At 51.7% G+C, this 12304-nt stretch overlaps 1 protein-coding gene across 1 annotated transcript in view; it reads left to right on the top strand.

Annotated features, from left to right (window-relative positions):
• The first annotated feature begins 5132 nt into the window (after positions 1-5132).
• Positions 5133-12304, top strand: part of Tnfrsf1b (TNF receptor superfamily member 1B) — a 33628-nt gene continuing 26456 nt past the window's right edge. Inside the window, exon 1 of the mRNA XM_059256274.1 lies at positions 5133-5272. Within this exon, the coding sequence (XP_059112257.1) occupies positions 5195-5272 (78 nt within the window). The 5' untranslated portion in view covers positions 5133-5194. The remainder of the gene's footprint in view (positions 5273-12304) is intronic.

Raw genomic sequence — 12304 nt, 5'->3', positions numbered from 1 at the left:
TCGGGTGTGCACAGGTGAATATGCATGCCTATCATATGAAACACAGTTGTCCTTCAGCATCTCCTGGGATGGCTTCCAGGAATCCCTTCTTGCAGATACCCAAATCCATGGATGCTCACATTCAGGATCCCTGCTTTTCAGGATACCCACACCATGTGTGCTCTAGTTATAGTACCTTACATCAAAGAGTGTGGTGCTTGCGGGTAACACACACATTTGCCTATAGACTTTGAGCCATTTTTACAGAGTACCTTTGTATCTCTATAAATTATCTTTATATAGCACACTTACATGAGCTTAGAGGATAAGCAGTAATATCAAGAAAAAAGGTCTGAATGTGTTCAGTACGCACACACAGTGTTTTTGCTTGTTTGATTTCTAGAACATTGCTGATCTCAGATTGAGTAGATCCCGGGATGTGGAGCCCACGGATCTGAATGTTCACTGGAGTCCAATGTGTTGTTTATTTTCATATGAAGCCCCAAAATAGACTAGAGAAACAATAAACTCAAAGCAGTTGTCCCTGGGAAGAGACTGTCTGAGTGGGAACTGGTGTGCAGCGTCAGGGACCTCTGGTTTAATGATAAAGAGTTTGAAGTAAGAGGCTGGAGAGAAGGCTCAGCAGTTATGCGTGCTTGCCGCTCTTTCAAAGGACCCAAGTTCAGTTCCCAGCATCCATGGCAGGCTGCTCAGAACCACCTGTAACATCAGCTCTAGGGCATCTGCTGTCCTCTTCCGGCCTCTGAGGGCACCCACAGACCATACACCCGCTCATACACATTAATAAAAAAAATCTTAAGTTGGGTCCTCTGTAAGAGCAGTGAGCACTCCTAACTTCTGAGCCATCTTTCCACCCCCACCTAGATATTTAATTCTTATTTTTTTTGTGTCGTGTGTGTGTGTGTGTGTGTGTGGGGGGGGGGTTACAGGTGGGAGGACAGCCAGGGGAGACAGTTGTGAATTTGTGGCTAACACCAGGCACAGCTTCCTGTTCGTGATTTTAGACTGTGACTCACCAAGGGGCTGGCCCAGCACACTCAGGGTGTGGTGATGATCACTGGCAAGAGTCAGCCAAGAAATGTCCTGGCTGCAACCACTAAGGAGAAAAGGGGGAAGGACAAGGGATACCCTTGCCCAGAAGCAGCCCTATATGACAGGAGTCCCTGGGCCTCTAGAGGCCATGTTGGAAGGAGCTTGCTCTGTGGCTGTTTCTAGGAGTTCACATAGACAAGTATATCAGAGATTCTCCCTCTGAAAGCTGCCTCTCCCAGCATACCTTGAGCCACTGCCTGCTGCACCTAAGCCTCTGATGGTGTCTCTCAGTCCCAGGTGTGTGTGTGGGCTCGTTAAAAAAAGTCAATCAGACCATCAAGGGGCTGGGGAGATGGTCCAGTGAGTATTTGCCAGGCAAGCATGCAAGCATGAGACCCGTTGTTTGGATCCCCAGCTTCCAAAGGGGTAGGGGGGAAGCACAGTAGATATGGTGGCCCTCTTGTAATCTTAACACTCAGGAGGTAGAGACGGAATCCAAAGAGCAAGCTAGCTAGACCAGCCAAATAGGTGTGCACTGGTCTCGAGTGAGAGACCCTACACATACAGGGAATTGAGGATGACATGACGTTAATTTCAGGTCTCGATGCTTGTGCACACATGTATGTGCCCCCGAGTGTGCACACACACACCACCACCACCACCACCACACATACCACCACCACCACACACACATGCTGTTGCAGAAGGCATTCTTCCTAGAAAACAGTGCCGTCTTCCTCAGATCTGCTGTGCCGAAAAGAGCCTATCACATCAGGGCCTTTGGACTGTTAAATTTCCCTCGGAGGAGAAGGGGTTGGGGAAGGCCATTGGATCCTCACCTGACATTCCAGCAACTCCTCCAAGACATTTGTACACAGTTCTGTCTGAATTGCTGCTGGGGGCCTGGGTGTGTCCTTGGAAGTGTGAGAGTATTTGGTTGTAGAAGCCTAGAAGAGGAACTCTCCATGCAGCTATGTGGAAGTCATTATCCATGCTGGGTGAAGACTTTCCAGTGTGGATGCACCGGGGTTACCCATGCTGTGTAATGAACTCGTTGGTTCCCCAGGGTGAACCTGGGTAGAATCCTATTAGGAGGGAGTAGGCCAACGCAGGCACACCACACACACATAAACAAAAAGTCATGGGATCCTGGCACGGGGGCCCTTGGGACACAATTTCTGGCTCAGTCTCTCTGGGAGCATATTTGTGGGTGTCTTGGAGGCAGAGAGCTACTCTGGCTGAAGCTGGAGTGCTTCCTCCCAGAGGCTTGCCAGGATACCTGGCATACAGTAAGTGCTCAGTTAACAGCCTGAGCAATCCTGCAAAGGTGAGCCTTCTGTTTACAGAAGCAGAGCTACCAGCTTTTGGGGTGTGAGATGACAGGGGGATCTCTGAGGTCTGGGGCTGCCCTGGGAAGTGGGGAGAGGCTCAGGAACCCTATGGCCAAGTTCATAGGCTTTGCCTGCAGCCCCCGAACGGGCCGCCATCCTATCTCTGCCCATCCAATGTAAGAACAATGGGGCCTTTTCTGCACCATAGGGCTTATGGGCTAAGAGATGCCTGGTGGTGTGACTACAGCCAAGGATTGACTTGATTAGACTGGATTCCAACCCTGATAATGTACTCATTCATTTGTTCATGCGCCCTCCACTTGGTGTTTTGAGACAGGGTTTCTCTGTGTAGCCCTGGCTGTCCTTGCATTCACTGTATAGATCAAGCTGGCCTGGAACTCACTGAAATATCCCTGCCTCTGCCTCCCTAGTGCTGTCATTAAAGACGTGCACCACCATGTCTGGCTGGTTTTCATCTCTTTATTGCCTCCTGCGTATACTTAGAATGTCTCATTCACTTCTGCTTTATTGAGCCCTACCTTCCGTGAGTTTCCTAGGTACCAAGGGAATAGCCAGAACAGGATGGCATGCATGCCTGTGCCGCAGAGGACTGTACGAGGCAGCAGCATGAGCAGCGACTGTGCTGGCTGGGCAGGAGCTCCTTGGCTACAAAGGCAACTAAACTGGATCTAAGGTACTCCCCTCCTAGCTCTGTAAGGTCCTACAAAACTGAGACCATGTGGACCAACAGACATATGTTGGTGACCCAGAGTAGCCCCTCCGGTAACTAGCTTCACAATTACTAATCGTTATTAGCATGAACCACAAGTGATCCCTGGTAAGCATTTGCTAGGTACCTGCATAGATGCTAGGTTAGCTGACGGAGGGCGGGGCTGGGGAGGCAGGCTGCAGTGTTTTCATAGAATAACAGCTGATGCTATAAAAAACACTGACTAGTATTAAAGTCGGGGTAGGGTCCCCATGATTGGAGCTGGTGGCTTTAAGAGAAGAGAAGCACACACAGACACACACACACACACACACACACACACACACACACACACTTCCCGTTTACCCCTTGCCTCTTGCTGTGTGGATCTTGCCAGCAAGGTCATCATTATTGACTGTGACTCCTTGGTCCTGGACCAGAACCGTGAGTCGAAATCATCCCTTTCTCTTCATAATGTACCCAGCATGTGGTGCTGAGTTACTAGCCTCAGAACACAGACTAAGATAGGAACTAGCCTGTGGTCTCCCATGTGCGGTCCCTGGGGGGCATTGTTCCCTGGCTGGACAGGATGAGTCAGTTGGACCCACTGGGCAGGGTTCAGGGCAGACCACTGGCTTGTTTCTGACAGGTGACACTCATTCCTGGCTTTCAGCTTTATCAGACAGATCAGAGCACCCCTGAGATGTGTTCCATAGGAGGCATAGGGACCAGAACTCTCCTTGCTTGCTCAGTGGCTATCCCTCTTTAGGGTTAAGGCTGTGGGTTGCGTCCCATGTCTCAGAAACATGTGGGAACCAGGTGATTTCCCAGGCTCCTGACTATCAGGTGGGATTTTCCATCCTGCGAAGGGTCACTTCCCAGTTTCTCCCACAGCACCTAGAAGTACCAACCTTGTGATTGCTCTCCCAAGGGCGGGTGGCTACAAGGCTTTCTCCTATCAGCCTACAGTGGGAGAGTGTGTGTGTATAAGGAGGGGGGCAGAACAGTCACCTGTCCCCCTGCCCATCCCACCTCTCCAAGTGCCTGTTGTGCAGGGCTGGAGGAATACACGCTGGCCTTGGGGCTGGCACTCAGATGGCAGCTAGAGTGAGTGCTCTGATGAGGTCAGTTCTAGAAAGCAAGACTTCCTGGATGGCTTTCTCCCTCCGCCTCCGTTTGCCTGTCAGCCAAGGGACTCAGAACGAGAGGACCGTCTGTTCTCGCTGAAGGCTCCAAGCATGTTCAGAGGAACTCGAACAAATGAAACGTATTAACAAGAGCTGTACCTATGCAATGCTGTGTGCTTGGTTGTGCACTCTGAGTAAGCAGGCACATGCCGTATGTCAGTGGGAGCATATTATATAGCTTATATTAATAAGCTCTGTGAAAAAGTGCAAATAGTCACATGACCTGTGGGTCACACCCCATCTGGGGTCGTATATCAGATATGCTGCATGTCAGATATTTACCTTATGATTCCTAACAGTAGCAAAATTACAGTTATGAAGTAGCAATGAAAATAATTTTATGGTTGGGGGTCACCGCAACATGAAGAACTGTATTAAAGGGTCGCAGTGTTAGGAAGGTTGAGAACCACTGCTCTAGGGTCTAAGTGAGTGAGTGATCTAGGCCCTTTGGTTCTCCAGAGCAGATGTCAACTTTGGGACTGTTTTCTCCAGAGTCAAGTGGAAAGTCGGTGGTGAGATTTGAGAAAAGAAGCTGGAGGCAGGTCAGCTGAGGGAAGGCCCGACCTGGGCAGCCAGTCACAAATACAGTGGGCATCTATCTCCAGTGCCAGTCTCTTTCCCTTCACTGGAAAGGTGACCCGAAGGGGAAGGAGCGATGGAGAGAGACTGAGTCACTCAGGGCTGGAAGAGACGCTGGAGAAAGAGACCCAGAGCTGCCTGGGGGAGTTCAGGTGGAGGTGCCCAGGGAGAGCAGAGGACTTGGTGGGAGGGAACGTGTCTTCAGTCAGTGGCCCCGCCCCTTCCCGCCTCCACCCCTCCCCTACCCCCAAGGTCTGCCCTAGCTCTGGCCTGGGGCTTTCGCTTTCAGTCACCAGCTAGAGCGCCGGGGAGCCACTAGATCTCCAGGCACAAGGGCGGGAGCCACCGCCGCCCCTATGGCGCCCGCCACCCTCTGGGTCGCTCTGGTCATCGGACTGCAGCTATGGGCCACCGGGCACACCGTGCCCACCCAGGTGGGTGACTCTCCGGGTAACGGGGGAACAGCCGCATCGCACAGTGCCCATCGTGGCTACAGCACAATTCCGGGACAGCGCGAGAGGCCATCCCATCCCCAGCCGACATGTGCCACGCGCCTCTAGGGAGCAGCGGGGAACCTGAAGCCTGGCACATTGGGAGCCTGGGGTGGAACTCGGGTCCCGGCAGCCTCACGTTCCAGAAATGCGCTGTGGCTCTCTCCAGGAGCACGGCCAGGGCTTGGGTAACACCCAGCCAAGGCTCGGGAGTACTGTTCATCCCTGTGACGCTGCGAAGTCCCTTCTGTCCTGCACGCTTGAAGCGGGAAGGACCCTACCTGGGCCACTGCCCCACTGCCCGAGAGCGTTGCCTATTCTTCCTTCTCTGCGCCAGCCATGGTTTATCTCTTTCTTAGAAACACCGGGGCTGCTAGTTGTCGTTGGGGCCAGGAGTCTAAGTAGGCGCCTAGTATAAGAGACAGTTGGGTAGTGAGTCACTTCTCTGCCACTTACCCAGATCCCTTCCAAGGATCCGCCTGTTGTGTTCAGGGGCCATTTCAGAACATTCTCTGTGTGCTGGGGACAGTGGAGGCGAGGGGAGCTACCCAAGGAGCCCCGGGAAACCGGAGAGAGTAAAGACCCCAGTATTCCGTATTCGCATTACTCACACAAGAAACGGGCAAGTCTACAGTGTGGTCTTTTTATTTTATTTTTCCTTCCTGTCTCCATTGTTGGTAAGACAGGGTAAAGAGAACACAGATTCCGGGTATGGAAAGCGAGGCCCAGAGAAATCACCTTTTCTGAAGGGCATGGGGGGAGCTTGCTGCAGAGGATATGCCTTTGCTTGGCTGCACAGTTGGGCAGTTAGGTGTGCTTTCTGCCTCCTGAGCCCACCGTGATGGACAGACTGTATTTACCTGTCTGCAGGACAGGAAAGCGAGAGGTGGCTTCTGTGGTGTCATAAGTGACTCAGTGGCTCAGGGTGGAAAGGAATGGACTCATCCATGATGGACGTTGGTCCTCGGGGAGCTTGTCATGGATGGACTCTGGATCAGGACGGTCCCAGTTCGTAGGGCTGAGTGTGGATGTGCATGGCTGTGGTCGCCAGCCTGGCTGGGGACTGTTCTCTGAACTCCAAGGAAGAATAGGTCTTTGGGCTCTGAGCTTGGGCCTGTCCCTGGAATCAGAGCATATGAACTTCTGTTCAGGAGGAGGGGCCGCACAAGGCCCTGTGGGACTCAGGTGGAGTGCTGGCGTGACCAGAGGGACTGGACTCCTACCTTCTGCGACTATTGCCATGGACTCTTAGCTTGTCTGCCTGTTCCCACTCCCACAAATCCTTCTTTGACAGAGAGACCTTGCTCAAGCCCAGACGTCCCTCTCTGCCTGTCTGGGAAGCCTCTGTGGCTCCTAGTAGTGGAGGCTAACCCTTACCTTCCATGTATCCCAGGCCAGAGGGAGTATCTGCCCTACCTGCTCACATGCACCTATGCCCTGTGAATCTGATGACTAGGTGCCTGCCATTGTGCATGTGTGAGCCCGGTACACATTTTGTCCGCTCTACAGCCTTAACTCTTCCAAACCTTTTGTAAATACCAGTTCTCCAGAAAGGCCTGTCCACATCCCCCCACTTAGATGTGACCTGCTCTTTGGAGCACAGGTTCCATGCTACCTTTAATTCTCTGTGTGTCTTACCTGCCTTAAAGACAGGACGGACCTGGAGCTAAGAAATGTGCCATCCTCCTTCTCATGATTAATTCCACAGTAGCTCCTGGTTGGGACACTCAAATGCCAGACACCGTGTTGGGTACATTGTCACAGATTGGCACTGAAACTTCCCTTCCAGCTGTTTCTACAAGGTGGGTTCCTCTGTTCCACTGAAAGATGTGAGAATGGGTGACGAGCTGGGGCATTTCCCAGGACCACAGAACTGGGAGGTGATGAGGTGGGATTGAAGGCAAGTTGACCTCAACTCCTAATGTTACTTCCCCAGACCCTACCTTACCTGTCTCCCAACTCCTACCCCTATTATGGGACTCAGAGATGTTGTGTGTAGCTGGATTGGGCAGCAGACAGAGCCCTGAGGACACTGGAGCAGGTCCTAGGGGGCAGCAGATTCAAGAACCCTTGGGAGCTCTTGTCCCCTTTGATGGGGAACCCACCATTCACCTAATCATTTAGTCGGCAAATAAATGCATGTGAAGGCAGGATAGCTGGACACTTGTTCTGAGCTGGGATAGAGCGTCCCTACCCCTGGGAGTCTTGGGGCTGAGGGCCGCTGTTCGCTGGTTGGGTCTGAGTCTGCAGGATCTCTGGCTGGCACTGGAGTGGCGTTTGTACCTGCAGTACTGCTGAGCCTGAGGGCTCTTTCCTCCTATCTTTGTCTTTCGTTCACGGACTGACGTCCTTCTGGGGCATCTGTGTTGTGACTGAGAATGTGACCTGGTGATTGGGACTTTCAGATGGCCATAGGCCGGTGACCAGGCACCCTGATACAGTGCCGTCAACTCTCTCAGTGCTCACGGACACCTGCTACACACACTACCCCCTGTCTAGTTCTAGGAAGCCACCTCCAGAACCCCAAGAGCCACACTGCCAGAAGGTTACATAACTTACAGACACAGGTTTTGCTCAGAACTGCCCTTGTGACCTGGGTCAAGTTAGCTTTTGTTTACCCCCTGTTTGTGGTGAGAGAGAATTTGCTTGGCTTTTTTTTTTTTTTTTGACAGTGTCTCATGTAGCCCAGGCTGGCCTGCAGTTCATTACGCTGGTTAGGATGACCTTGAACTCCTGACCCTCCTTCCACATCTCCAGTGCTGGGATTCCAGCTGTGTGCCATCAACACCTGATTTATGTAGGTTGGGACATGTGTTCCTGCGTGCTAAGCAGGAACTCTACCAGCTGAGCTATACTCTGAGTGCTTGCCTGGCACTCTTGGGTTGAAGAACGGCTTGGACTATTGTTCTGATGCCTGGCCCAGTGGCTCCCTGAAGCATTTGTCTGTCCCCAGGGCTGGGTGACACTTTGACACTTTATGGTCCTTGCTTCCCAGTTCTAGGGGAGTAGCCAGGGTGGCTTTGTTAGGAAAAGGGAGAGTTCAGCCAGGGTGGCTTTGTGGGGGAAGGGAGAGGTTTGGTATTTGTGTTACATTTCTTGTTGCTCTTGCTGACAACTTAATCCCAGAGCTCAAGGCAGAATTATCAACTCAAGGCCATCCTTGGGTACATATGGAATCTGAGACAACCCTGGGCTTCATGAAACTTTAAAAAAAAAAACAACAGAAAATCAAAAAACAAAACAAAACAAAACAAAAAACCCAAAACCCGAAACGGTTGACTAAATGTCAAAGATAATTGGTTGACCTTTGTAGTGACTTGTGACCCCATTTTATGGCCAAATGTGATAGGTTGGTGGGTAGATCCAGGTTCTGACAGCCTTCCTCTTTCAAAGTGTCTCAGGGCTCCTCCCCACTGCTGTGGCAGATCTGATGAGGTGGGGACCTTCTCCCTAAATAGCACATACTCTCTACCCCTACCTACCCTTGGTTATGATCGGGCCATATCACTGGTGGTGGCTCAGGTCCTGAAACTGTCAAGGAGGGAAATTGGGGGTTGGTGCTGGGAGAGGACCCAGTGAGCAGAAGTGAATGAACATGCGGCACTCTCTGTTTCAGACACCGCCAGGCACCAGCTCCCTCAGTCAGGGTTCAAGGCCTGAGTCACACAGATGCCAGCTCACAGCCTTGCTCTGCTGTCCAGTGGCTGTGGAGTGTGTGTCCCCCCCAACCCGCTACAGTGGAAACACTCCCCTGCTGGTGGCCAGGACTAAGGTGTTTCATAGTCTTTGAAGCCTCTGGTGGCTGTTTGAGCCACAGGTACCCTGTCCTGACTAGGTTCTATGCAGCACTCATAGCTAGGCGGGGTACCACAGTATGCTCAGACCCCCATCTCTGGGAGCCATGGGACCCCAAAGCTCAGGTGTCAGATATCCAGTTGCCCCAAGTTCCGGCCTCGGTGACTTTGCTGCCTGGCACTCCAAGACCAACTTCCTTCCTGTCACCTTGTCCTGCTGTACTTCCTGCCCCGTGCCCCCTAGTTGGGCCCCTCAGATCATTTGCCTGCCTGCCTGGGGTCTAGGACCCTGTGTAGTAGCAAAGGCGATGTGGTCAGGAAGTCACCACCCCACCCTTTCAGCGGCAGGTGCTAAATGACATTTGTGGGCGATGAAGAGTATGTTTGCTGAAGACGTTAGGAGTACAGAGGGCCCTAGCTCTGTGGTTCTCAACCTGTGGGTCACGATCACTTTGTGGATTAAACGACCTTTTCATAGGAGTTGCTTAAGACCATCCTGCATATCAGATATTTGCATTATGATTCATAACAGTAGCAAAATCACAGTTATGAAGTAGCAACGTACAGAGTGAGTTCCAGGACAGGCTCCAAAGCTACACAGAGAAACCCTGTCTCAAAACATTAAAAAAAAAAAAAAAGATGTTTAGTGAAGTAGCAACAAAATATTTTATGGTTGGAGAGCACTACAATATGAGGAACTGTATTAAAGGGTCACAGTATGAGGGAGGTTGAGAACCACTGCATAATACATGTCAGTAGATCCTAGGTTTTCTCTAAACTCTCTTCCATCTGTGTGTGCGTGTGTGTGTGTGTGTGTGTGTGTGTGTGTGTGTGTGTGTGTGTTTCTGAGATTCTGTTTACTTATGACCCAAGACGGGGAAACCCTCTTCTGAACTGATGCTGCCCAGTTCCAAATACCCAAGTGACTTCTAAGACAGACAGCACAGCCTTGAGGAAGGAGCCTGGCCTGAGTGTTAGCAGAGCAATTTACTGGCTTACTGTGTGTCCTTGCTCAAGTTATTTGACCTCTCTGAGGCCAAACCTTCCAACAGCACCAGTCTCCAGTCTCAGAAGACTGGGGTGGGGGATGGTAGCTACACGAATCACCAGAGAAAAGAGCGGACATCCTTTCCCCACTTTTTTCTTTCTCACTTTTTTTGTATGTACGTATGTATGTATGTATATATGTATGAGTGGTATGCCTGCACATGTGTGTGTTTACATGTGTGTAGGTGCATGTCTGTGTGTGCGGGTGCCCAATTTGTCTTCCTCCATTGATCAATCCCCACTTTATTTATTGAGGCTGGATCTCTCGCTGAACCTGGAGCTCGTTGATGGAGTTAGTCTAGCTATCCAGTTTTTTTCTGGGATCTCTGTTGCTGCCTCCCTTATGCTGGGTTTATAGTTGGCTGCCACATTCATGTGGGCTCTTAGGAGCCCAACTCTGGCTTGTAGGCAAGTGTTTATCCACTGAGCCGTCTCTCCAGCCCTTCTTGCTCACCTTATTCCCTTTTGTTTGGGCTACAATTATTTCCCTGTCTCAGGCCCCATTGGCATCAAGATTTCATGGCTGCCCGTCAGTCAACTTGCCCGAAGACAGGCCTGGAAGTCATGGGTTTCCTGCCCCTGTTCCCTAGAACTTAGCACCTTTCATGTGTCAGCAGCGAGGCGTGTCCCCAGACGCTGAGGAAGTCAGAGTTTCGTAACATCGAGCAACAGGACTATCTGGGAGCCGGCAGGTTCAAGGAAGCCCTAGTGAGGCGGGTGTTTCCTCGAAGAAGCTCTTTGTCACCCATAAAGCGCACACTTTGTTTGGTGCCGATTCTGGCCCGACAGTGTGTCTCCTTGTCCTGGGATGCGGGGTAGGGGCTTGGGGGTTTAGGATCCACCCCTCCTGTGGGACAGGGGCTCTGCAGCTCCAGGACCCACCCCTCTGGGGCTCACATCTTTTTTTCCACCTCGATCTCTTGTGATGTCATAGCTAACAGTGACACCGTTGTGGTTTGGACTGCTTGGTTGTGAGCCAGGGAAGAGGAAATCTACTTAGCTCACTAGCGGGAGGTTGGGGGAAAGAGTTCCTTGTACCCGGAATGTGAGCCATCCTAGGGCTCTGGGGAGGAGGTAACCAGTGTGTTCCCACCTGTAGCTCTGTGTGACTCTTGCCCGCTTGAGTAAGATGAGACAGTCACCCTGTCCTCTCTAAGGTCTTCCCCACCCACCCTGTTTCTTCTTGGTTTTTGAAACAGAATCTCACTTTGTGACTATGGCTGGCCTGGAACTTGCTTTGTAGACCAGGCTGGCCTCAAACTCACAGAGATCCACAGGTCTCTGCTTCCCAAGTGCTGGAACTAAAGATTAGTGCTACCACACTGGGTTCCCTTTCTTCTTTATAGAGCTGGAGGGGTTAAGTTTGTGGATGCTATGCTGTTCCTCATTTAAGAAGGGCCTCCTCCCAGCCGGCACGTTCAGCATGGGAGGCTGTAAGAGGGCATGCAGCCCGAGTGAGTAAGTTCTACTGTTGAAACCAAGCGTCCGATGACCTGCTCAGGAGTGCTGGGTCCTTGAGAGGCCTAGGGAACCACCACTGTGTTCTCTTTGGGCCCTGGGGCCCTGGGTTAACCCAACCCCTCTGTCAAGACATGGGGAAGACTATCACTACCCAGGGATGCTGTTCTTCAGGGTGGTCAGTGTGGGTTTCATCTGACCTTAGCCTTAGGACCATAGTGACCTGAGGTTCAGGAAATTGAGTTGGTTTGAGGTTGAGAGCTAGGTGGGAAGGGCCATGTAGGTAGTTTTACAGGCCATGCACAAAGACATTTTCTGTCCTCTCGGGACAGGGCAGAGTTGTGGATCCTGGGTTCCAGGGTCTGGGGCCCAGGCCTGGTGTAGCTTTACTTTGGGCAGGAGTTGGCTCGCCAGTTCTCTTCTGTTCTGAATCTCCATTGCCCCAGTCCTGACCAGGTTGCAAGGACCTCTCAGAGCCAGCATTGGAATCCAGGCCTGCAGCTGTTAGGAGGTGGAGGGGGGAGGGCTCAGTAGCTTGAGCAGGGGGTGGAGGGTAGCTCTGGACAGGACAGTGATTCTATGGGGAAGGGCTCTGGCATGTTGACTCAGTTAGCAGAACCCCTGCCAGTGCCCTAGCTATCCCAGTGCCTGGCCTCCCCAGCTGACCTACAGCCCT

This window comes from Peromyscus eremicus, chromosome 2 (genome assembly GCF_949786415.1).
Source record: "Peromyscus eremicus chromosome 2, PerEre_H2_v1, whole genome shotgun sequence".
In the NCBI taxonomy this organism is placed as follows: Eukaryota; Metazoa; Chordata; class Mammalia; order Rodentia; family Cricetidae; genus Peromyscus; species Peromyscus eremicus.
This window is presented reverse-complemented; position numbering and strand designations above follow the sequence as displayed.